Below are 26,772 nucleotides of genomic sequence, written 5' to 3' on the forward strand. Positions count from 1 at the left end.
TCTTGATCTTGATCATTCTCCAACGTGGGAATCGTTTGCGTGCCCCCACCACTATTCTACCCTTTTACATGCACTTTCTTTCCCTTCCTACAGACTTACTGAATGGCATTTTCTAGGAATGGTGTCTGAATGCCTGTATTTTTGACAAGTACCTTGAATGATTCTTTAGTTGTATTGCTGTTTCTGATTTTCGTCAGAACAGTAATCAGATCCTCAATTTATTGTTAATGATCTTGTTGAAGAATTATAAAAGGGAGTATAATTGATCATAGAATTGAATATGGAGTTTGTGTAGATTGAAGATATAGACATATGCTTTAGGGAACTGTGTAATACATTGAGTATGAATAAGATGCATTTTTGAGCTCGAAGTAGAGATAGTGGTTTGTAAAGATTTTTACTTCCGAGCTGGATTGATTAGCACTGTTCTCTGTCAGGTAACTTTATATGGCATAAGCCTTTTTACCCTTGAAACCTTGAAACCTTTGAAATTTTTCTCAGATATATACATAATAAAAATACAAATTGAAAAAGGAATAGACCACATTTATAACGTAGTTAATAATCTCTGATTATATTCATGATATATATGTGTCATAATACATTAACAAACTTAGCTTTGAATTTTATAACAAGATAAAGATTGGCCATGACCTATTTTGAGTGTGCAACACTTGACAGGAATATCATGTTTCCTACTGGTGAGAGTATAGTATTGCTAATAAATAATACTGTATTTTAACTTGATACTCAGAGTCAAGGAAATGCTAGATTTTGTTTGAGCCTTAATTTAGAACATGGGCCTCAGAGTCAGAACTCTGAGTGTCCTATGTGTGGTCAACACAATTGTATCAGTGCCTGTTAGACTTGCAGTGCTTTGTCAGCTGTGTGGGAAGTGTACTGGGGACCATTCTAAGGTTCTTGCAGAAATAAGGTAGTCCCTTCTGAGAGTCGTGTGGTGTGTTAGATGATGATGCAGACAGCAAGTGATAATCAGATTGAGATTATTCTGTGCCAGAACTGTAGTATAGAGAAAGGAGATACATGAATCAGACTTCTGAGAAACAGATCACAAATAAACACTCAACAACACTTAAGTGCTTCTTTATAATATATTTGGATCTAATTTGAAGTTGTCTTCTATTTATATTTTAATATGTTAAAGCATTCAGTGACTTAATAAGACAGACATGCTTTCAAATAAGCCATAATGGTCCTATCCAGTTATTGGTTTAATTAGAATAAGTAAGGTTTCACCAAATGGATTTAACTAGAGGTTAGTCACTAGCTTTATTTTTTCTAATTTGGTTTAATCATTATATTCAAATACATACAAGAACTGTGAAATTATTTGAGGTACTTCTTTTGTTTTAGACTATAAAAGAGCTAAGTAGCACCCTCTGTAGCCCAAGTTGGCGTGAAACTCTTATATAGCTCAGACTGGCCCTGAACTTACAGCATCTTTTCCCCTCGTTGTCTTGGGAACCACCAAGCTTAGTCTAGCTGTTCATTTTCTTCTATTTTTACTAGTTACTTATTTACATTTCAGATGTAATTCCCCTTTCTTGGTTTCTCTTCCACAAGCCCCCTATCCTCTCCTCCTCCCCCTGCCTCTATGAGGGTGCTCCCCAACCCACCCACTCCTGCCTCAGTGCCCTAACATTCCCCTACACTGTAGCATCCAACCTCCACAGGACCAAGGGTCTCTCCTTCTCCCATTGATGCCAGATAAGACCATATACCTCTGTTATATACCCAGCTGTAGCCATGGGTTGCTCCATGTGTACTCTGTGGTTGGTTGTTTAGTCCCTGGGTGCTTTGTGGGTTCTGCTTGGTTGGTGGGATTCAAACCCCTTCAGCAACTTCACTCCTTGCTCTAACTCCCCTGGGATCCCCACGCTCAGTCTGATGTTTGTCTGCATCCACATCTATATTGGTCAGGCTCTGGCACAGCCTCTCAGAGGATAGCTACACTGCGTTCCTGTCAGCAAGCACTTGGTGTCTGCAACAGTATCTGGGTTTGGTGACTGTATATGGGATGGATCCCTAGGTGGGGCAGTCTCTGGATGGCTCTGCTCTACTCTTTGTCCCTGCATTTCCTTTAGACAAGAGGAACTATCTGTTCATTTTTTTTTTCTTTTCTTTTTTTTTCAGAGCTGGGGACCGAACCCAGGGCCTTGCGCTTGCTTGGCAAGCACTCTACCACTGAGCTAAATCCCCAACCCCCTGTTCATTTTTAATAAAGATTGCAACTAGGAAAAAATTTCTTAGTTTGCATATTGAAGCTAGATTTTCACTATAATTGTATCATAAAAATATTTTTGTGAAACCTATGAGGGCCCAAACTCTGCAAATGTTTGGCTGACTTTTTATGCAGCCTTACTGGTCCCCATGAAGATAGCTGCCTAACCATTCTGAGTGGTCATCCACAGTAATCAGAAGGTGGTTGTCAGACTTCTCCTGTGGGAGACGTCATTACTCCTCTCTTCCCTGGAAGAGAGCATTAAGTACCTGTGCAACTTGTGGTAAGCTCATCAGGTGATAACTGTGTGCTTTCCTCGACAGATTCCCCTTCATGGGTCCATCCATGGCTGGAGTGCAAACCAGTGAAGGCCAGACCCTAATGCCACAAGCTGTAGCCCAGGTAATGCTGCTCGGATTGCTGGGTTAGGGAAGACACGCCGACCTATGTCTTACCAAACCCAAATCATAGTGAAGCCCCTCCTAGAGAGTAATAGGAGCAGACCTTCTGGCAACACAGTGAAAAAAAGATGTGCTGTTGCTGTGTAAAATAAAGATTTAAAACCTGGGATTTCTGCCAAGGACCTGCACACTTTAATGATAGAAAGTCACTTGGAAGGAGGCTAAGTGCTTTGGGCTTCTGGCTTCAGGAAAGACATTTCATATCCTGCTAATTGGAATTAATCCATCACATTTAAAGTGTAAAACCATTGGAAACATTAGGGGATAATGTCTGTATTCATCCTATAGATGTAATTATTCCTTGAGATGACTGCCTTTTTGAATACTGAGCATCTGCAGTCAACTCAGAGTTGAAACATTGATGCTATGATCACGTTATGAATCTAGAAACAGTAACTCTTTTCATGTGCTATATGTTGATTTTTAAAACAATGTATTTGCCTGGTGTGGGAGGGTTGTTCTGTGTGCTTTGGAGTTATCTTATACTCTACCAGTTTATCAGTTATTTTTATTATAAAGATAATTTATTCTTTTCCCTATTAAGAGCATAAATACCCTTTGATATACTGGGAAGCTGAGTTTTCTAAATTCTTGGCTTTACTGTGAATTCAGTGTGCACTTTCACAAGTTCTTGAGCCTCTTTACTCTGCTCTGTCAAATGTTGCATCAGCTTCCCTGCAATACTGTAAGACTGAACCAGCCGTATTCTGGCTTTGAACATAGCTCGAGTCTAACAGAACTTGAATCAACAGGGTAAAGATTTTTTTCCAAGATTCTATTTATCAGGTCCTGGCCAGGAAATTGTGAAATTTTCTGCTATTCAAACACCATGAAAAAATCAATGCGTTATTAGAACACAAGACCAACATTTTCCTTTACATGGATACTATATTAATCTTGTTATAATTAGCTTCTTTATATAGTACGGTTTAGTGAGTCTAGATCATGTATTTATGAACTTATTGACAAAAGAAACCAGGTAGGCATCATTGAAACATCAGATCAGGTGGAATTTTTAGCCTAACTATATAAGATTTTGTTTGCCTTAGTATTATATTTCAGATGAATAACTCATTATTTTCTCTAACTCATTATTTTCTATTCAACTAAATATGGAAAATATAGTTCAGAGATAAAAATTAATGTTCACATATTAAAATGTTGCCCAACTAATTTATTTGAGTATTTATAAGAGAAGAGAAACTTTAAAGATGTTTTAGAAAATTAAAATTTTTCTTTTTTATTTTTTCCTTCATTTTGAAGTTTTCCCCCCCTTAATTTGAAGTATGGAATTAAACATATTTGTAAATTTTACTTATTTTAGGATGGCAGTATAACACATCAGATTTCTAGGCCTAATCCTCCAAATTTTGGTCCAGGCTTTGTCAGTAAGTATAAATCTAATAAGTTACCTGTTTTCTGGGGATTGCTTGTTTGACTCTATTTGTGTTGTTCTGAAGCTCGGAATTAGTGTAGCGCGTTACTGTGAGCCTGAGTGCCCTGCTCTGTCAGAGTCCACTGTCCTCAGGCGTCTTTACAGCAAGGCATGTGTTTCCATTGCTTTTTCTGCCATGCATGAAGAATTAGTTAGAAATAAATACTTTAATGCAGGAAAACCATCTTCCCTATTTTCTTCAACATTGTTGTTTTTTAAAATAGATTTGCCTCTTTCCAATCCATAGCATTAACCCATGTCTGCTTTCATGACAGTCTGCTATGATAAGGACACTAAATGGGGAAAAACACAGGGAATATGTTTAAAAGAAGCTGGGTTGAAGCATGGTGTGAAGGTCAAGTATGCAAGAGGCCACTGCGCCCTTCTAGCTGTCCTTTAGGGGTCCCAAGGTGGTTCAGGATAGCATTTAACGTTCCCTCAGACTGAACCTTTCTGAAATCTTCAGACTGCTTAGCTAACTTTTTTCACCATTATCTTTCATTTTGCTCACCTCTGCTCTCCTGGTTCCAGAAACCAGAAAGGCTTTCCTTGCGGTAGGTCTCATTCTACCAGAAGCAGAACTTCTGAAACCTTGTGAAAAAGCCTGTTCTTGACAAAAGCCCTTCAAATTTAGTGCACTAGATTGCACCTTCATACATATACTGGAACTTCTGGGTTTAGGAACAAACCCAAAGTCTGACCTTTTGAAATTCCCCTGCATCAATTATGATCATAATTTGAATACATATTTGCATTAAAAATAAGTAAACTTCTATGACCAACTGGCTTTTTCTGGCTGTATTGTGCCCATTGGATTTGGTTGGATCTTAATGTATGACAATATTCTGTTATAATTGATGTTATTTTCAGCTAATGTCCTTCTAGGATTGTGTTTTTCTTTGTCTTATAGTCAGTCAAACAGGAATACTCGTTTTTTTTACTACATGAGATAACCTTTTTTGGGGACTTGGCATCAGTGGAATAATGTGCTCTGAGAGAACAAAGGGATCCTAGTGTAAAATTAGATATAATGGGGAGAGCCGTGAGCCGTCCATGAGAGATGAGAAGGCTTTGTTCGGTTACCTCTCGCCTCCCCTTGTAGTCATAGAAATTACAAAATTCATGGAAGTTACCAAGGTTTTTAACTTAATATATTTTCTTTATAAGATGTAGACTTCAGAGTGCTTCTTTTTAAAGTTTTCTGGACTTCATCTCCCTGTTCCATTTTTCCTCCACTACCAAGATGTAGGGAAGTCATTATAAACTTAAGAGAAATCAGCATGGTCAATGAGCACCTAATCCATGCTCTGGATGTTAGTGGGATATATCTTCCTTGCCTCTTCAGTCTGTACAACTAGATTAATAAAATGCACATACAACTTGATATGCAGTTTGGTTTATGGATTAGATAATTTGATGGTTCTTTTGGAAGATTGGAGTTACAGAACTCACACGCTTTAGGTTAACTAATGTTTTAATTGAGCCTTCTCTGGCTTTCTTGAGTAAATACAATTTTCCAGAAGCTGATACTTCATAGTTATAAAGGACTCTAATAATTAGAATTTTGTTTTCAATTTTTCTTTTAAGTATTCACAATAAAATTGTGTCTTCTTACAAATGAGCTTGCATAACTTTTAATAATCTTGGACTATTGAGAAAATTGACGCACTTGAATTTTGATTCTCTCCTTAGATGACTCTCAGCGGAAGCAGTATGAAGAGTGGCTCCAGGAGACTCAGCAGCTGCTTCAGATGCAGCAGAAGTATCTTGAGGAACAAATTGGTGCGCACAGAAAATCTAAGAAGGCCCTGTCAGCCAAACAGCGCACGGCCAAGAAGGCAGGGCGAGAGTTCCCAGAAGAGGACGCAGAGCAGCTCAAGCATGTTACTGAGCAGCAGAGCATGGTTCAGAAACAACTTGAGCAGGTAATAGCCAGGTTTGTAAAATGGAAGCCATCTGCAGCTAAAGAGCTGTGTCAGTGTGGTATTCATTCACTGGCTCAGGATTTTGGTTTATGCTGTTACACAGCATGCAAATTACATTCCTCTAAGACCCCTTAATAACTGAGGGAGCGGCTGGCTAGTCCTGAGTGATGCTTGCTGCCACTGAAGAAACTGACTCTATTTTATATACTGTCTGTGATCCTGGCATGATTGGATTGTACTAACAGATCACTGCAGCAGGGGTGGTGGCACACAACCTCTAACCTAGCACTTGGAGGCCGAGCCCCCTCTGAGTCTCATGCTACCCATATGCACTCTAGGGTACATAGTGAGACCTTTTTTTTTTGTTTGTTTGGGGGATTATTTGTTTTCTTTTGTCTGTTTTGTTAAGAACAAAAGAAAAAAATTAAACCACTGTGCAGGACACATGCTGTAGTCATTTGATAGACTAGGGCTTTCTTGACGTCAGGACCCGCAGAGATCGCTGTGTTGACACAAGAATCAGATCTGGCAAGGGTTTGGTTACTCTGTTTGTTTGTCTTTACCTCGTTCTTTGCTCTATGGCTTTAATGAAAGTTCAGATAGAGCATGTGAATGACTCTGCGATTCTTTGTCATAGCATATTTGTGTTTGTTTCTAATGTAGTGGAGGTGAAGGTCAGAACTGTAACTCAGTGGCACAGAGCTTGCCTAGCATGTGTGAGGTATTGCATTCCCTTGAGTGCTTTCAAAACAGTGACATAAAAGAGAAGAGGGAGGGGAAAAAAACCGGAATACCTTAAAAAGGGCCTTATTTCCAAAAAAAAAAAAAAAAAAAGAAACCATCAGGGCTAAAAAGTTGTAAAGCTTTAAAATCACTGTTAAAAACAAGTTTAGGGGCTGGGGATTTAGCTCAGTGGTAGAGCGCTTACCTAGGAAGCGCAAGGCCCTGGGTTCGGTCCCCAGCTCCAAAAAAAAAAAAAAAAAAAACAAGTTTAAAATGAAGCGTGCAAGATGAGTTCAGAACGCACTTAATACCTTAGGGTTGTTACAAATGCTTATTCATGGAAGTTCATAGTAGCTTTATCCATCGTCATCCAAAGCTAGAATAGGCTTGGGAACAGGCCTCTTCACTGTTACCCAGCTATGCGAAAAGGCTGAGGTTGTTGAGTTTCATGCCAGCATATATAACACAACGAAATTCCATCTTAAGGAGGAAAGGGGGAAAGATACCAGGTCCCACCACCAAAGGTTTGGGATAATTCAAGTTTGGTGCATCTGTTTTTGATCAGAAAATTACATAGGAATAAAATAATAAAGCTGTTGATACATGCATACAGCTTGTATTTGGAGAGTATTACACTGAGCAGCGAGGTCCTTCCCAGTAACTTATATAACATGGGAAGGGCAGGTACAGAGATGGTCTATTAGCAGTAACTGTGGGGAACACAGGAAAGAGGGTTTGAGTCTAAAGAGTAGGCATGGGAACTTTTATATTAGAACATTTTCTTGATTATGGTATGACTGTAATTTCTCTGTGTGCTAAATCATTCATACAGTTGTACACTAGAACTTAAACTTTGCCTTTGTTTTAAGCTATAATTTATAAAGAACTCCAAATATTAATACTGGAAGTAGACAAGAGATTCAGAAATTCATAGAAATAGAAGTGTTCCCTTTATGGCAATTGCTCTGTGGTCTGTCTGTCTTATTTGACCTTGCCTATGACTCAAGGGATTGCTGTCATTACCACGTGACTCTTAGAGAGACTGGCAAGTTAGTCTAGGCCATGTGGCGCGCTTGCTTTTGGCCAGCTTAAGGTTAGGGCTTTGGACTCCGTTGTCCTCCTTCACATCTGAGGCAGCAGCACAGTGTGCCTACAGCTTGATGATTATACTGTCCTCATTGATTTACACACTAGAGCTACTACAGAATGAGAGCTTCTTCTCTCTAGATCCATTCTCCTCATACTCTTTATTGATGGTAGATACTTTTTAAAGCAGATACTTAAGATAATGTATTTTTAGTCACTTTTCTGTCTTTGATGAGTTGTATTTCAAAAGTCCCGCTGAGTAGTGGCATAATTTTGATGAAAGCCTAGTTTGTTGCAAATAAATTGATGAAATTGTATTTATGAGCTAATATTATACTTTATTTGAAAAATTAGACAGGCACATCCTCACTACACAGTTGCCTGTAACACTGTAATCTCAGTAAGAAAGTAGTTTATTATAGATTTTGTATGTGTACACAAGAGAGTGAACCTAAATCTTTACAGTTTACTAGGTATCTTAGTTTCTTTTTCTGCTGAAAAATAAATTAAGGAAGAAAGGATTTGTTTGGGCTCACGGTTCCAGGTTACATAGTCCATTACAGTGAGAAAGTTATAACAGCAAAAGTTTGAGGGAGCCGCTTACATCGAAATCTTAGTCAGGAAGCAGGTCATCAATACATGCACACCACTGTTCAGTTCACTCTCTATTTTATCCAGTTCCTACCCAAGGAATAGTCTTGTCCAAAATCAAGATAGATCTTTCTATATCTGTTAACAGAATCAAGGTAATCTCCTACAGGCTACTTAAGAGGCTCGTCTCCTAAGTGATGCTAGATTATCAACTTGTCATCACTAACCAGCATAGCAAATGAGCACTCTACTGGTGAGTTATAGTCCTCACTTGGGGGAAGGGAGGAAGCAACTCCTGCAAGTTTTCCTCTGACCCCCACACCCATACAGTGATAGATGTGTACCCACACATACATACAGTAGATTTAAACAGAAGTTTGAAAGAAAAAAAGAAAAAGGTAGAAGTTATACAGTATTGGAGAGGAGCCCAGACACTTTTAATTTTGCAAAATATATGCTAGCTTACTTGGGGAATCCAAGAAAGTAAATGTGATTACTATTAAAAGTACTGGATTAAATATGTTAATACAAAATGTAGATAATTACTGCTTTTTAAAGGTATGTGCATCACTTTGTACCTTTCTTCCCCATTTCTAAGTGAGAAGGCAAGGTCCTCAGAATGAGTATTGCATCTTGACTGCCCTTTTCCCAGAGTACAGTGCATAACTCAAATGCTTCTTTAAACAAATAAATGGGTTAGGAAGATGGATTTGTAGGTAAAGGTGTGTGCTGCCAAGCCTTATGGCTTGAGTTTGTAATTATATATTAAGAATCCACACCACCACTTCCTCCCCCCAACCCCCCCCCCAAAAAAAAACCATCAGGTATAATAGTACACATCTTTAATCCCAGCACTCAGGAGTCAGAGCCAGGTGGATCTCTGGTTGGAGGCCAGCCTAGTCTACAAAGCAAGTTCTAGGACAGCCAGGGCTACATAGATAGAGAGACCCTGTCTCAACAAACAAACAAACAAAAGAATCTACTTTAAAACTTTAAAATAATCACTTCAGAGCTGAGACATTTTCAGAAATTAGAATTTGAATGTGTCACCAACCAAATTTAGGGTTTTGTCAGTCATTTTAATCTAAGAGAGAGAATGTCATATGTGCTAATAATTCTTTTAAAATGCATTATTCTCTATATTTAGGAAATGGAATCTTACTAAATGGTTACAATTTTAGCCAGAACTCAGTTATTCTAACCTTGTGCATTAATGTAACTTCTTTGGCATCACACACAGCTGTTTTCTGTTTTACTGCTAGATATATTATAGTTTAAATAGCATGTGACTGTCATGCTTATTTCAGAAAATTCTTTTTGAATTTCTGTGGATATTTAATGTACAAAGAACTTTTACAAGAAAAATAATTAACATTTTTGTTTGTGTGCACGAGCTCAAATGTACCACAGTACACATGTGGTCACAAGTTTTAGGAGTAGGCTGTCTGCCTCCTATGTGAGTCCCAGGGAGCCAAATCACATCATAGACCAAAACTTATCAGCCAGTGTTTTGGTGCCTCTCTTATATGTTCGTGAGTAATTATTACTTTACTGTTTCAGATTCGTAAACAACAGAAAGAGCATGCTGAGCTGATTGAAGATTACCGGATCAAGCAGCAGCAGCAGCAGCAGCAGCAGCAGCAGCAGCAGCAGCAGCAGCAGCAGCAGCAGCAGCAGTGCGCCCTAGCCCCTCCCATCCTCATGCCAGGGGTTCAGCCCCAGCCACCTCTAGTTCCAGGTGCCAGCCCACTCACCATGAGCCAACCCAACTTCCCCATGGTGTCACAGCAGCTTCAGCACCAGCAGCACACAGCAGTCATCTCTGGGCACACCAGCCCTGCTAGAATGCCCGGCTTACCTGGATGGCAATCTAGCAGTGCTCCCGCTCACCTCCCCCTTAACCCTTCTAGGATTCAGCCCCCAACTGCCCAACTATCTTTAAAAACTTGTACACCAGCCCCAGGGGCAGTGTCAAGTGCAAATCCACAGAATGGACCACCACCTCGAGTAGAATTTGATGACAACAACCCTTTCAGTGAAAGTTTTCAAGAGCGAGAGAGGAAGGAACGCTTACGAGAACAGCAGGAAAGACAGCGAGTGCAGCTGATGCAAGAAGTAGACAGACAGAGAGCTCTACAGCAGCGGATGGAGATGGAGCAGCATGGGCTTATGGGTGCTGAGCTAGCCAACAGGACACCTGTTTCCCAGATGCCATTCTATGCTTCTGACAGACCTTGTGACTTTTTGCAACCCCCACGACCCCTTCAGCAGTCTCCACAACACCAGCAGCAGATAGGGCCAGTTTTACCACAGCAGACTGTCCAACAAGGGTCTGTTAATTCACCCCCAAACCAAACTTTCATGCAAACCAATGAGCGAAGGCAGGTAGGACCTACCCCCTTTGTTCCAGATTCACCATCTGCTTCTGGTGGGAGCCCAAACTTCCATTCTGTTAAGCAAGGACATGGAAATCTTTCTGGATCCAGCTTTCAGCAGTCTCCACTGAGGCCTCCATTCACACCAATTTTACCAGGAAAGCCTCCGGTAGCCAATAGCAGTGTCCCATGTGGCCAAGACCCTGCTGTAACAGCACAGGGACAAAATTTTTCAGGATCCAGCCAGTCTCTCATTCAGTTGTATTCTGACATAATCCCAGAAGAAAAGGGGAAAAAGAAGAGAACAAGAAAAAAGAAAAAAGATGATGATGCAGAATCCAGCAAAGCCCCATCAACTCCCCACTCCGACTGCACAGCCCCACCAACCCCAGGCCTCTCAGAAACTACCTCTGCTCCTGCAGTGAGCACACCCAGTGAGCTCCCTCAGCAAAGACAACAGGAGGCAGTGGAGCCCGTCCGTGTCCCCACTCCAAATGTGGCAACAGGCCAGCCTTGTATCGAGTCAGAAAACAAACTTCCCAGCAGTGAATTCATAAAAGAAACTTCAAGTCAACAGACACCTGTGAGCTCAGAGGCAGACAAACCTTCCGGGGAGGCCTCCAACAAAAGTGAAGAGAGAAAGCTGGAGACGGCTGAGATACAGCCATGCCCAAGTCAGGAGGACACCAAAGTGGAAGAGAAAACTGGTAGTAAGATCAAAGACACTGCAGCTGGTCCTGTCTCCTCCATACAGTGTCCTTCCAATCCTGCCAGAACCCCTGTCACCAAAGGAGACACAGGAAACGAACTACTGAAGCACTTGTTAAAAAATAAGAAGGCCTCTTCCCTTCTCACTCAGAAACCTGAGGGCACTTTATCTTCAGATGAAAGCTCTACACAGGATGGTAAACTGGTGGAGAAGCAGAATCCAGCAGAAGGATTGGTAAGTGTCCATTGTGAAAACAACTGCCTTCGTTTTTAAACTATTATAGAAGATTGAGTATCAGCAAATTATCAATTTTAAAGCTATTTTGTTACTTTCTTGCTCAAAGAACCATTTTTGTTTTTACGTCCATGGCACCCTGGTTTTCCTTAGATTTGCAGACTGAGTGACTCATCGGCCTGTCATTAAAGCAAACGTGCATCATTTCTGTGTGTTCCAGCTGGCTGTCATAACCAAGTCGGACGAACGATAGCAAAGGAAGTGTGTGGGTCTTTATTATAAATAAGTGCATAATTTCTATTAGCCTTTCTAAAATTTAGAAGACAGCTCCTGTACTTGTCTTACTTCCCTTGAGTACTCTCAGGGGCGTGTCTTACTGGGAACTCACTGTCAGAAAACATAACCTGATTCTAGATGTGGATACCCTTTCCATCTTTGCAGTTCCCTATGTATCGATATTCTACCCATTTTAAGTGTTAACATTGGATTTCCTTCACATTTGTATGACAGGCAGTTTTAAATACATGCTTTGAATACAGTGACCGCACTTCGGTGAGCTTCGTTAAGCTATCCCACAAACAGGCATTTCTCTGTCTTTGGAATAGTTCTGCTTGTTGCTTGCTCCTTGTCTTCCATAAGTGGCAGCGGTTAGCACTGCGTTCGCAGCTTCCCTGGGGTGCAGCTCAGTTTGGTTTTTATCATTTTTACGTTGTAATTGAAGTGCAGTAGTGTTCTGACTTGTCCAGGCTTGCAGTTTTAAGGATAATGAGACTTGTCATTTTGCAAGGATTGGCTCTCCTCTCCAGTGTTGTCTCCTGTTGGTCAGTAGAGATTGAGCTCTCCAGCAGTTGTTACTTTTGTCTAATTGGCAGCTATGGTTGTCTCTTCGTTCTCTCTATTCTTTGGGAGTCTCGTGCATGCAAACAGTGCATCTTGTAGTTGTATATTTCTAGTTGCTAATATGCTCCCCAGGTCCAGTCCTTAGCTGCTGACTCCAAGGTGTTTTGTGTCTGGGAATCCTGAGTGCCCTCAGCCCTGTGCCCACTGTGCCCTCTCTGCCCCATGTGCTGCAACTCCTTCTTTTCTCCTTCCTTTTCTAATGTCTTTTTCTTTTGTGAAACTTGGTTCTGAAACTCGTAACGAGCTTCCTGAACTTGACCAACCACAGATGTGTAGATGCCCATGTGTTCACCTCAGACTTGCTGGGGCTTTACTCACATAGAAACTGCCGTCAGCATGTTCATACCAAAATCTGTGCCATACACGAATGTTTAGTGGCACAAGGAAGCAGGCACATGTCAAGTAAGAAAGGCAGAAACCAAGATATTAAAATGAGCATGAGGTGTATGTCTTGGCCCTTGTGATTAAAAGAACAACAGGAACTATCTGAAGCTATGCATAGTGGAAGCTGCCTATAATCTCAGCACTCAGTCTGAGCTGAGGGCAGTCTGAGCCACAAAGTGAAACTTTTGCACAAACTAATAAAAAATTCAAAATCTTTGGTGAATTTTTATCCTTGTCTTTTGAAACATGGTTGAGTTTACTCTAGAATAATTGTACATTTAGAGACGACATCTGTAAAGCATCTAAGGTGGCTGAGTCACCTGCTTAACATGCTTGCCTGCTCAGCCTTCATAGCCAATCACAAAACTCAGAGGTCCCTGAGGACGGCCACATCCATGTTACCTGGGGTCCTTTGAGAGCATACCAGATTTGTTCGTGCTACTGTGTTCCTAAGTCAGAATGCACTGTTCAGCAACATTCCCCAGATGACCCAGTGCTGTGGCCCTTATATAAGCATCTGGTGGCCCTGCTAAGACTGAGATTGCTGGTTCATTTGTTGTAGGTTGGACCAGAGAATCTGCATTTCTAATCAGTCCCAGGAGCTGCTGTGTTTCTCTTGGAGAAGCAGGGATGTACCCAGGCATAGGCAACATATGTCTGCTTCACCCTCCTTCCTCCCTTTATATGCACTAAGAAGAAAAAGTAATTTGTAATAAATAAAATTATATGAAATTTAAATTTGTTCATGAGTTTTAAAAGCTTTGGACCATGCCAACTCATTTATAAAAACCATACAGCTGCTTTTGCAGTACTGTATCCTATGACACAGACCACATGGCTCATGGGCTAAAATTGTTACCGTTTCCTTTACCTATAATTTGCCACCCATGTGATGTTTATGTTTTGATATTGATACCTACAGACTTCGATAAAACCTTTTTCAAGGCCTGTATTACTCTCACATCTTTGTGGCCATGAAAGCAAAAGGAAAGGAAGGGAGCTAGAGACAGGTGGCTTAATGGTTAGAATTTATAATTCTTGCAGAGCACCTGGGTTTGGCTCCTGGCCCCCACATGGTGCCTTATAACCATTGGTAGCTCCAGTTAGAGAAGATTCAATACTCTTTTCTGATTTTCACAGGCACCATCATGCATATGGTGTCTATACATTGTATACATATAAATAAGGTATTCAAACACAGTAAATAGAACAAATAAATCTTTTTTAAAAGTAAAGGAAAGATTAATTTGCTGTTATCTGTGTTCTCTTATTTTGGCTATATTAGTACACAGCCATTACATTTGAATGAAAAATGTAGATGTTGACACTAGTTTGAGGGGCCAGTATGACATCTTACTGCTTTCTAACTGCTGTTTTTTTACCTCTGGTGCATGAGCTTATAATGTTCCTGGAACTTGTGAATTAGCTTCACATCTCAGATTACAGCAGCTCTTAGTTCCTATGGGGGAAAATAAATTGTCAAGAACACGGCTCAGAAGCTGCCTATTCATCTGGCATGGTGCCTCCCTGGTCTCAGCTTAGATAGCAAGGAACCATACTTCATTCTTGTTTCTAGGAGTTCTGCAATTTCCTACGTTGCTGAGGCTGGCTATTTTTCATATTTTAATATACCTTAATGCAGAGGGAAGAGGGAACAGTTACTTTCAGAAAACAACTTCACGCTGTCACTTCCCTCTTTAAGATGGGATGCCATGCTAGGAATGAGTCACGAGTTGGAGCTAGTCTAGCATGAACTAAGAACCAAGCATGTGGGTAGTTACTTACTTCTTAACCTTTCCAATTACATTAGCAAACTTTGGGGGCTCAAATGCAAGGTGGTTTTGGAGGTGGCAACAGCCAGTTGCCAAAAACAGATGGAGGAAGTGAAACCAAGAAACAGCGAAGCAAACGGACACAGAGGACGGGGGAAAAAGCAGCACCTCGCTCAAAGAAAAGGAAGAAGGATGAAGAGGAAAAGCAGGCTGTGTGCTCCAGCTCTGACTCCTTCACCCACTTGAAACAGGTGAGCTGTCAGAACAGCCCTTTGCCACTTCCAGCAGGGGAGAGAGCACGTGTTGCCTTGTCAATCCTAGGATTGACCTTCTTACAGTTAGTTTCTAATTAAAATAGAGCTACAGGGAGGAAGGACATCTGGACAAGGAACCTAATAGACTTTGTTTGCCAGCAAACCCACACTTTATCCCGCTGGCATTTGAGGTTTACATTCTAAGAGATGGCTTAGTAAGTAGGTGAGGGTCAAGATTTACTGTCTTCAGGAGGAGCGGCCTCAACACCAGGAAGCTTTGTATCCCCCACTTCTTGTGCCTCTGGACCCAAAGAGATGCAGCCATGGACTCTCATTTAAACTCTCATTGCTCACTGCAAGCAAAGACGGGGAGGGACACGCCGCCCCATTTCTGTTCCCATTGGCAGTGCCTGGCCTCCATTCTTGCCCTGGTTCTTACTGAGCAATATTAAAGAGCATGTTTTTCTTGTGAGGCGCATGATGGCATCTCTTTAACAGATGGGAATAAAACTTATCTGACATATATCCCCGAGATTCTGTAGTTTCCAGCATTTGGAATCTTGAGATTTTTAAGTTTTATTTTTTACAATCCTTATTTGACTTCAGGTCTTAGGAAGCCCAGAAACACTTCCATGTTTGTTAATCATGTACATTACTTTTTAAATGTGTTTTTTAATAGCAGCTCTCTCTGCTCCCTCTAATGGAACCGATCATTGGAGTGAACTTTGCGCACTTTCTTCCTTATGGCAGTGGCCAATTTAATAGTGGGACTCGACTTCTAGGAACTTTTGGCAGTGCCGCCCTTGAAGGGGTCTCAGACTACTATTCTCAGTTGATCTACAAGGTATGTCTCTTTGCCAGGGTGCTGCCTTGCCTCAGATTGGAGAGCATCCCACCACGGGGAGTGTGGCTTACTTAGCCTTGCATCTAGTTTACATAGTCTCCCAGATACACTGAAACGTAGGCTCAGCTAAAAGATTAAAAATCTATCTGGTTAAATATTTCTAACATGTCTGTGAGATGAGAATACAAATGGTAGAGAATACCCATTATATCTCTCTATCGTAAAGAAAACACATTTTCCTTGTAACCTTTGTTAACTCTTAAAATGAATTGAATTGACGGTACATAGTAGGACTCAAAGGTATGGTTAAATTTTATCTTGGAAGATGGATTTTAAAAGCTTTTAATATATTTCATTAAATAATTTAGGTGCTAATTGAAATTATGCACTAATTCTTAGATTACCAACATAGAATAAGTCAGTCAAGATAATACTACTTTTTAAATATTTTTATGATAGCATCGTAAGATCGCTTCACTTTGCATCTGTCCTATACAAAGCAATTATTTTGAAAAATATGTGAGTGTCTGTTTTCTTGGTGGCTTTTCTTTTGTTACTAAGACAACTGTCTCCATGTTCCCTTTGCTGTCTTTATGGCCTGTTCTTCAGTTAGCCTTCCTCAGTTCAGGCTGCTTGCCGGCCTTACTCTTGTAACCTCCCCTTGCACTGCACTACTATGTGTAGTCATTACAGGTGACGCCAGCATTCCTTGGGGAGACCAAGCCATAAATGACAAATGGGTGGCATATGGAAGGCTGAGAGAGATAACCAAAAGTGAACTGTATTTGTTAGTATATTTGGTGCCTTTAGTGTTATTTTTTCTCTTTTTTCTTCTTTCAGAGATCTTGAACAGTTCAAGTTCTTACAGCTGAGATGTAAATTGAAATTATAGATAGCTTAAAGACACATTCTGTATTTTCATATTTTAATGAAAATTGAATAAAGGAACATTTAACTACTTTTTGCAACATAGCCAATTTTAAAACTGCTTTTTATTGGTTGTTGTAATGATGAAACCTGAGAACAGTTACACAGAATTAAGTATAACAAAAATTGGGTTCTTCTATTTCAACGTTGAATGTTCAAGCTGGGCCAAGTAGGCTAATGGATAACAACATTCTACTGTGATGACCTCATGGCCCCATGTGTGTATATTTTCGTTCTTGTGCATTTGGAACGGAGATGCCTCTGGATTATGTTTCTTGTAGCCTTGCTTCCTTGTGCTAAAAATTCACAGAATTAGGTTTTAGCAAGGTCAATGCATATTTGCTCAGTAGCATATAATTTAAAATTTTTTGGTCTCCTGCAGCAGAATAATTTAAGTAATCCTCCAACACCCCCTGCCTCTCTTCCTCCTACACCACCTCCTATGGCTTGCCAGAAGATGGCAAATGGTTTTGCAACGACTGAAGAACTTGCTGGAAAAGCTGGCGTGTTGGTGAGCCACGAAGGTATGATAAATAGCATTCAAATCTCATACCTCTGAGGGCTGTGCCTTTGAAAGCTGTGTGTATACTGAGTGTCTGCAGAACTGAAGAGTTCCATCTGTGTCTGCTGTGTGCTACATGCTTTCATCCTATTTGTTTGCTTTTGCAGTCACCAGAGCTTTAGGACCGAAGCCATTTCAGCTGCCTTTCAGACCTCAGGATGACTTGCTAGCTCGAGCCATTGCTCAAGGCCCGAAGACAGTGGATGTTCCTGCCTCTCTTCCAACACCACCTCACAATAATCATGAAGAATTAAGGTAGAAGCTACTTTTTAAATGTGCGTGCGCGTGTGCGTGTGCATGTGTGTTGCCTGCATACATGTCATAACTGGTGTCCACAAAGGCCTATACTAGAGCATTGGATTTCTGGAACCGAACTTCCAGGTTGTAAGCGCCCTACGCCCTGGGAATTAAACCTGGGTCCTCTGGAAGAGCAGCCAAGGCTTTTAACCACTAAACCATTGCTCCCAGCATCAGAAGCTAATTTTTAAAAATTGGTTGCTTCTTTTTAAAAATGTGCTTAGGATTTGGCAATAGTATATAAAGGTATAAAGTACTCTTGAATATAAACTGTCCAATGTATCATTACTATTGAAGTGAAATTAGTTTCTGCGTTTTTAAAGTCTAATATAATTTAAGCAGTATAGCACCATAATAATCGAATAGACATTAATGGTTATAGGAAAACTTCTACACAAAATATTTCAGAGGGTGTTTCTTTGTTTTTGTTTTTGTCCCCCCACCCCAGCTCTTCGTATGATTTGTTGGGTTTATTGATACTTACAGACATCTAAAATGAGAACTCAACCATCAGAGATACCAGAGGTATCATTGAAAAGAATAGCTCTAAGCTACAACAAGCTTATCACCAATTTTGCCCCCAAGAATCTTACTGGGAGAATCAGACTCCCTTAGTAGATAAATTTACTACCCAGGTAGTTAATAGTATGTATGAGCTTCTTTAGAATTTTATTCCTTTGTGGAAAATCTGATGAGTCCCTGTTCTGAGATGTCCATTTAATCGAAGTCTCTTAATTAATGAGAAGCTTGTCACTGTACATAGCAGCGCAGGATGGATGTTTCTGCAGCTACCTGGAAGGTATCACTTTGGGTTTGAAGTGGAGCGTCTCCCTCCTCTCTCACCTTACAGTTAGGAATTCCTGGCTCTGTCTGTAGAGTGAAGCTCTTCCCAGCCTGTGAGTGTGCGTGTGCTGATCTAGCACAGATGTCTGTTGAGTCCCTGGATTTACATGACTGCCCAGCAGCCTTTTCCAGCTCTCCTCCTCCTTCAGTGTGAAGGCCTACAGCCATGTTCCACACTGTAGCTTTAGGCCTCACCATCTCCCTTCTTTGTTTTTCACTGTTTTATTAGTTAAGAGAATTAAGTGCCAACAACACCGCAGTCACTATGTTTTCTCTCATCCTGCCACTGTACACAGCAGCGACAAGATAGATGTCCCTGTGGTTCCGTGGAGGCTGACCTGGACAGTTCAGCACAGCCTCCCTCCTAGTCGCCAAGATGTCAGCTTCTCATGCCATGGTGTAGTCTGAACATCTCCTTCTTGGAGAACCTTACATTTCAATGTACAGCTTTTTCAAAAGAATACCCTTTGTACTGTTTTGTAGGTAAACCTGTTTTCATGGATCCAGTAGAGTACTTTTCTGTGGTGTCTGTGGGCCTGGGAGAAATGCCACAGAGCTGCACATGGTGATGTGTGTTCCTCTTTCAGGATTCAGGACCACTATGGCGACCGGGACACTCCAGACAGTTTCGTCCCCTCGTCTTCTCCTGAGAGTGTAGTTGGTGTGGAGGTGAACAAGTACCCCGACCTGTCACTGGTGAAGGAGGAGCCTCCCGAGCCTGTGCCATCCCCCATCATTCCCATTCTCCCCAGCATCTCTGGGAGAGGTACGCCCAGCTCGGTCTGCCAAGTTACTGTGTACGTGTCTTCACTTTGAAAGCTATGAGCATTCTTTTCTTCCCTTTTAGATTCAGAATCAAGAAGAAATGACATCAAAACTGAACCAGGCACTTTATTTTTTACATCACCTTTTGGTTCATCCCCAAATGGTCCCAGATCGGGTCTTATATCTGTGGCAATCACCCTGCATCCTACAGCTGCTGAGGTAAAGGATGATGACATCACTTATGCTGTGCTGTGCGTGCCATTGTTAGACTCCTGTCAGCGGTTTGCACGGAAACGATGCGGGTGGCAGAACAGAAGTGGAGGGAGGGAGGGAGGGAGGGAGAGAGGCAGGGAGGGAGGGAGGGAGGAAGGAAGGGAGGGAGTTGCTCCAGCCAGACATCCAGGCCCCTCTTGAGCACTGTTCAGTATGAGGCTTGTTTGGCCAAAGACTGGAGCTGAGAGTTCATGTGCTCTTCTAAAAGAATGTGTGCTCTGGAGAACTCTAGAGAAAAGCATTTCCACAACTCTCCGTGTTATAAAACCATAGTCAATAATAGAGTCACAAAGTATTAGAAACTTTCTACAGGCAAATTATGACAACAGCACTAATGATCTATCAAGGATTTATTTGTTTTAAAAACTCCCAAGATTTATATAAGATATTTTATTGGAAATCAAACTTACAGTATGTATGTATGTATGTATGTATGTATGTATGTATGTATGTATGTGTGTGTGTGTGTGTATTTCTCCTCAGTGTCTCACACCTCTAGTCTAGAAGACTAGGTGAGTAACACCATGTTCACTTTTGTTGTAGAACATTAGCAGTGTTGTGGCTGCGTTTTCCGACCTTCTTCACGTGAGAATTCCTAACAGCTATGAGGTTAGTAGTGCTCCAGATGTTCCATCCATGGGTTTGGTCAGTAGCCACAGAATAAACCCAGGTTTGGAGTATCGGCAGCATTTGCTTCTTCGTGGGCCTCCACCAGGATCTGCAAATCCTCCCCGATTAGCAACCTCTTACCGGCTGAAGCAGCCTAATGTACCATTTCCTCCAGCGAGCAATGGTGAGCTAGTGAGCTTTTTGTTAACCCCAAATCCACTCTCGGTTAAAGTTAAGCCTGCTCATTTTGAAATTTTGATTTACTTTTTAACAAGTAATAGGCAATGATGTGTTGGTGTGTAGTATTTGATAAGTTAACCTTCTCTGGCTGTCCCTTTCTGTGGTGTGATGGGAATTTCTATGCTCGGGCCTATGGCAACAAGACTGACACTAACTCTCTGTTCAAGCTGCTCAAAGACTCAGCTTGCTGACCCTTCTGTTCTTTGAATACCTGAACCACTTGCCACAGTTGGCCTGCTCGCTCTGGTGCAGATGACGCCATAGATAGTGCCATGTTGTCACTACCTCCGCTTGCCTTTGCATACTCTCTATAGGGCACATTTCTTTCCGCCGGAATACCTGGGTCCCGGTACACACACATACACACACACACACACACACACACACCCCATTTCTGATAACCGGCACATCTTCCTAATGCCATGAAGTTGCTTTCCGTATGCACACTGGCCTCGTATGTGCCAGCCTGTTCCTCACCACCTCCTCATCCCTTGAATTCCTTGTAATATTTTTGTCTTCCCTAAATTTACACTAGAATCTGGCTGTTTCTTATCTTTGAACTCTTTTTGAAAGTTACCTGTGTTAAAGTTGTAAACTCTTTGCAATCTTAGCTGCTGGCTGCTTCTTTCTTGGTTCTCTTGCCATTTTCTGCCTTGACCTCCAACTTTCTACCCCCAAGAGATTCCCTCAGTGTAGACTTGCTCTCCTGACCCTCGGGCCTTGTTCACACACAGTACTCCTTGGCTCTCACTTCTCTCTGAGGCTGTGAATCACATAAGTCATTTGTACTCAGTGCTCTTTCTTTTCCATAGAACTTGCAATGTCACCTTACCTGTCAAGAAGTGGATCTGTGTTCTCTTGATGCGTTGTATATATTTGAGGATCTTGGGGCTTTGTTTATGTTTGATCCTTTTGTGCTAGCCTCCTTTTTCAGCTGTTTGGGAGTGGGTATTTTTCCTTTATTTATACTTCATTGTCAAAAATTAGATGCCCTGCCACCAGAACTTAGAAAACTTTATTAGAGCATAATATAAAGTAAGTCAACAATCCATGTTGTTGTTGTTTGTTGATAGTATATCACTTTCTATTGTGTGCTACCTGTATCTTTGGTCAGTGTTAATTGCTAACAAAAGTCCATTCCTTAGGACTTTCTGGATGTAAAGATTCTAGTCATGGGATAGCAGAAGGCACATCACTCCGGCCACAGTGGTGCTGTCACTGTAAAGTGGTCATTCTTGGAAGTGGTGTGCGGAAATCATTCAAGGATCTGACCTTTGCGAACAAGGTACTTTACTATTCTTCTCACGACCTGGCCCTACCTCTGTTTTTGCCAGTGACTCCTGCATCAGGACAAAGTACTCCATAGGACATGATAGACAGTCATATAGTAGATGGGCTCAGCTTCAAACCAAGTAGCTACACCAGACTGTTCACTTGTCCATGACAAGGAGCACATTTATACAATAGTGAGATATGGACAGTGTAGTTACTGCTTTTTTTTTTCTCCCCAAACTCTTTGTCTCTGTATCTAGCCCCAGCTGTCCTAAGCCAGGCTGGCCTTGAACTCACAAAGATCTACCTCCCTTTGCCTCCAAAGTGCTGGGATTAAAGCTGTGCACCACCACGCCCACTCAGCTCGGCATTAGTTCAGTTGGAACATGTGACACTCACGTCTGAAAACCACCAGAGAGGAGCAGTCCGTCCGGGCTGTGTCCATCAGCTCGTGTCTCACTGAGGTCCCATGCCTTTCCCTTGCTTTTCAGGGTTCCCGAGAGAGCACCAGAAGGACGGAAAAGGACATTGTCTTTTGTAGTAATAACTGCTATATTCTTCATTCAACAACCGCACAAGCAAAAATTTCAGACAACAAGGTAAAGTGAGGAAAGTATATTGAGGGATTTCTGCTTTGGGGGTACAGTCCCATCCTCAAGAGAGCACCTCTAGGGAATCCTAGTAAGATGGTACAAAGTTGACAGACAAGCCTGAAATAACCTTCAGGTATCTTTAACAAAAAGTAGAAAAGTTCAAATTACACTTTAACACCCATTTATTTATTTAGTGGCATTGAGGGCTGCGTGTAGGACCCAGTACTTGCTAGCTGACTACTTTACCACTAAGTTTATCCCATGACTTTTAATATTTACTGTCGGGGTCACTGAGCAGCCTTTCACTCAATCCTTCTGCCTTAGTCTGGCTTGACACCCCACCATCAACACACACATGTGCACAGGCACACACACAAATATGCATACAAACACACACGTCTAGTATTTTATTTTGCGAAAATGAAAAAAAAAAGTAAAAGTCTGAGACTTCAGGTGCTGGGATTTCAAGTGTGTGCTGCCACATACGGATCAATAGTTATTACATTTAAAACACTTTTTAAACATTTTTCTTAGATTTAGTTTTATTTACACGTATATATGAGTAGTATGAATGTGTGTGTATGTCCTGTGTATAAGTGCCTCTTGAGACCAAAAAAGGGCATTCGATCCCTTGGAGCTAAAGTAACAGCTAGTTATAAGCCACCACATGAATGCTGGGAACTGAGCTCTGGTCCCCTGGAAGAGCAGCCAGTGCTCTTAACTGCTGAGCCACCTCCAGCCCCTAGCTCAACTACATTTTAAGAGTGTAGAATTAAATAGAGCATTGGTATTAGGATCATACATTATACTAATTACAAACAGCCCACTGAATATTAATATTTTTGTTTTATCGAACAGTTGGGAAGGTTTGTAAAAAAGGTAATCCTGTGTATTCCTTAATTGTAAGAGAAATCGTCGTTACGCATGTCCAGCTACTCTGTATGATTTGTACAGATTAAGTATATTTAACAAAGTAGTTGTTCAAATGATACATTTTTAATGATGTGTTTTGAATGAAAAATAAAGCTGCCAGTCACTGCTTCAATATGGTTTCGTTAATGTGATTTCATTTATATGCCTTTCTCAAAAGAAACTACTTTTTTAACATGTATAAGTCCCTGGTATAATAACATTCAAATTGTCAAACAAATTTAGGCTTTTAATTAAAACGTATTCTTAGAGAGTGGGAATGGGTTTTCATCATGTAGTGATACGTGGGGTGGCCCACCCTGGATTTAACCCTGAGCCACCTTTCAGGATGAGGATATGAGCAGAGACATGACAGTCTGTCACATAGCTGAGAGGGGCTAGTATTTTTTTCTCCTAGCTGAGAGGCTGTGTTCAGGTGACTCCCTCACTGTCTGTCAGGGCACTCCCTTCTTCTCGGTTTCTCATGGCAATTGATGAAGCCTAAGACTAACAGACAAAAATCTAATGAGTACAGAACCCTTTGTGGCTGATGCTACCATGGTCTTAAAAATGTGAATACATTGATCGGTTGTACAAATTGAATTTGATCTCCTGAAATCATTGATCTAGGGGAGCAGCGGGGGTCGGGGGGTTCTCCCAAGAAAGTTGAAGAAAATAGTCTCCAGACTGTGACTAGGACAGGCTTGGAGGCCTGTTCCCCTTCACCCTTAACACCTTCCACTACTCCTAAAGAATTATCCTCGGTGTTAAGGTCAGCTTGCTGTGTCTGAAAATGTACTCATCTGTGCCTGCCCCTTAAGTCCTAGACCGTTCAACTTCTCACCATCAGAAGACTTGCTTTATGGGCATGGGGTTCCCTCCTTTTCTCATGGTTTCTTCTTGTTGCCCAGGAACCCCTTCCGTCACTGCCACAGTCCCCTATGAAGGAGCCTTCCAAAGCATTTCACCAGTATAGCAACAACATCTCCACCTTGGATGTACACTGTCTCCCTCAGTTCCAGGAGAAAGTCTCCCCTCCTGCATCACCTCCTATAACCTTCCCTCCAGCCTTTGAAGCCGCCAAAGTAGAGTCCAAGCCTGACGAGCTCAAGGTGACAGTCAAATTAAAGCCTCGGCTGAGGACGGTGCCTGTCGGGCTGGAGGATTGTAGACCACTGAATAAAAAGTGGAGAGGGATGAAGTGGAAGAAATGGAGCATTCATATTGTCATCCCCAAGGGGACCTTTAAACCGCCCTGTGAGGATGAGATAGATGAATTTCTAAAGAAATTGGGCACTTCCCTTAAACCTGACCCTGTCCCCAAAGACTATCGCAAGTGTTGCTTTTGTCACGAAGAAGGTGATGGGCTAACAGATGGGCCAGCAAGGCTGCTCAACCTGGACCTGGACCTCTGGGTCCACTTGAATTGTGCTCTGTGGTCCACAGAGGTCTATGAGACACAGGCTGGTGCCTTAATAAATGTGGAGCTAGCGCTGAGGAGAGGTCTACAAATGAAATGTGTCTTCTGTCATAAGACAGGTGCCACCAGTGGATGTCACAGATTTCGATGTACCAATATTTATCATTTTACTTGCGCCACTAAAGCACAATGCATGTTTTTTAAAGACAAAACAATGCTTTGCCCCATGCACAAACCAAAGGGAATCCATGAGCAAGAATTGAGTTACTTTGCAGTCTTCAGGAGGGTCTATGTGCAACGAGATGAGGTACGGCAAATTGCTAGTATTGTGCAACGGGGAGAGCGGGACCATACCTTTCGTGTTGGGAGCCTCATCTTCCATGCCATTGGTCAGCTGCTTCCACAACAGATGCAAGCATTCCACTCTTCGAAAGCGCTCTTCCCCGTGGGCTATGAGGCCAGCCGGTTATACTGGAGTACTCGCTACGCCAACCGTCGATGCCGGTACCTGTGTTCCATTGAGGAGAAAGACGGGCGGCCCGTGTTTGTCATCAGGATTGTAGAGCAAGGCCATGAGGACCTGGTCTTAAGTGATTCATCACCTAAAGGTAGGATTGTATGCTGCTGTCAGGCCAGTGGGTGGTCCATGGCAGTGTCTGTTTGTCTGTGATGGTTTCATGAAGGTCCTTTACTTGTCAGGGCAGGTCAATCTTAAGCCTCTTTGTGTTAGCACACTGTTTGGGTGCTGTGTTAGCTCGCACCTCATTTGATCTGCAGTTATACAGGCTTGAGCAGGAGAGGTGGGGCCTTGGACCCCTCTCAAGGTCAGAGCCAGAAAGCAGGGACCATATCTAAGGCATTGTTATGATTTTGTCTTATCTCAGCTTCAGATTTAAAGCTGGGAATTACAAACTTTTGTACTACTGGGCACTTTTATCATCATTTTTATTGATGCAGAAAGTACTAAAGAGCTTTTTTAAATGTTTTCAGTTTTTAAGAACTGGAGCTGTCTAAAGGTATTTCTAAAAAACTCCCCGTTCTGTTTTTTTTCTCATCTGAGGGCGTGCCCATCTGTAGCCATTGCTAATTGAATAATTCCTGTTTAATAGTGTATTTTCTTTGTTCCATATCCAACTGAATTCACTATCGCCTTTCATGTTCACTGGTTGTCCTTACGGTGGCATTATTTTCCTCCAGATAGCATCGAATCTTTGAAATAAGTTGCTGCCATTTGACAGACATGTTTGTTACGTTGCTGCCCAGATTTTTATTTGAAAACTAATCGGTCTTTATGAGTGACTCTTCTTCATCCTCTCTTGGTTTTTGTACTGTGTCCAGTACTTTTTGTTTAACTAAAAGGAAATTCCTCCTAAAAATTATTTTTTTGTTCATATATAGATGTTTGGGATAAAATTTTGGAGCCTGTGGCATGTGTAAGAAAAAAGTCGGAAATGCTGCAGCTTTTCCCCGCGTATTTGAAAGGAGAAGACCTGTTTGGCCTGACTGTCTCTGCGGTGGCACGGATAGCTGAGTCAGTAAGTCCTGGTCATGTCTAAGCCTGGGCTTGTTTTCTAATCCAGCATTCACAGTGGTGCTGACGGAAACCTTCCTGCTCTCCAGGACACAGAACTGGAGTGTGGGTGGTCAGTTGGTGAGCTCAGTATCAAGTTTCTCAGAGCAGCTCCTGTCATCTGTCCTGTTGATCCATGCGGGTCAGGAGACCTTTGGCCAGCAGAAGTCCTGTTGCAGATTTTGCCCCCCTTTCCTTAACTTTTCTTAACATTCTCTTGCCCTTGTCCTGGGGGTGGGTGGTCCCAAAGAGCAGTAGAACGCAGCAGCACTGACTGGTGTCTTCTCTGAATGGAGGTGTCAATGTGTTTGTCAAGTGTAACGACAGGAGGTGTATGTCACTAGAACTGTGTTCTAGAGCCAGGCCTGGAGATGAGGGCCTGACGTCTGAGACACTTAGGATGCTGAAGTGGATGTGTAAGTTGAAGATCACTCTGGGCAACCTACTGAGACCCTGTCTCAGAATTTTAAAAAAGAAAGAAGAGTGTTAAGACTCTAGTTCAGGGGTTGGGGATTTAGCTCAGTGGTAGAGCGCTTGCCTAGCGAGCACAAGGCCCT

At 41.8% G+C, this 26,772-nt stretch overlaps 1 protein-coding gene across 33 annotated transcripts in view; it reads left to right on the top strand.

Moving 5' to 3' along the window:
- Kmt2c (lysine methyltransferase 2C) overlaps positions 1–26,772 on the top strand; it is a 402,268-nt gene that overhangs the window by 177,735 nt on the left and 197,761 nt on the right. For 17 of the 33 annotated variants that reach the window (XM_039108963.2, XM_063286806.1, XM_039108964.2 and 14 more), the window contains 15 exons: positions 2,566–2,644; positions 4,028–4,091; positions 5,831–6,063; positions 10,024–11,781; positions 14,876–15,088; positions 15,771–15,935; positions 17,245–17,386; positions 17,532–17,679; positions 19,152–19,330; positions 19,412–19,548; positions 20,146–20,395; positions 21,597–21,736; positions 22,215–22,322; positions 24,137–25,253; positions 26,044–26,180. In XM_039108963.2, the coding sequence (XP_038964891.1) occupies positions 2,566–2,644; positions 4,028–4,091; positions 5,831–6,063; positions 10,024–11,781; positions 14,876–15,088; positions 15,771–15,935; positions 17,245–17,386; positions 17,532–17,679; positions 19,152–19,330; positions 19,412–19,548; positions 20,146–20,395; positions 21,597–21,736; positions 22,215–22,322; positions 24,137–25,253; positions 26,044–26,180 (4,870 nt within the window). Of the gene's footprint in view, positions 1–2,565; positions 2,645–4,027; positions 4,092–4,669; positions 4,693–5,830; positions 6,064–10,023; positions 11,782–11,934; positions 13,280–14,875; positions 15,089–15,770; positions 15,936–17,244; positions 17,387–17,531; positions 17,680–19,151; positions 19,331–19,411; positions 19,549–20,145; positions 20,396–21,596; positions 21,737–22,214; positions 22,323–24,136; positions 25,254–26,043; positions 26,181–26,772 lie in introns of those variants that run through there. The other 16 variants (XM_039108978.2, XM_063286809.1, XM_063286811.1 and 13 more) reach the window with 12 other exon arrangements.

The sequence above is a fragment of the Rattus norvegicus genome, chromosome 4, assembly GCF_036323735.1.
Source record: "Rattus norvegicus strain BN/NHsdMcwi chromosome 4, GRCr8, whole genome shotgun sequence".
Lineage (NCBI taxonomy): Eukaryota > Metazoa > Chordata > Mammalia > Rodentia > Muridae > Rattus > Rattus norvegicus.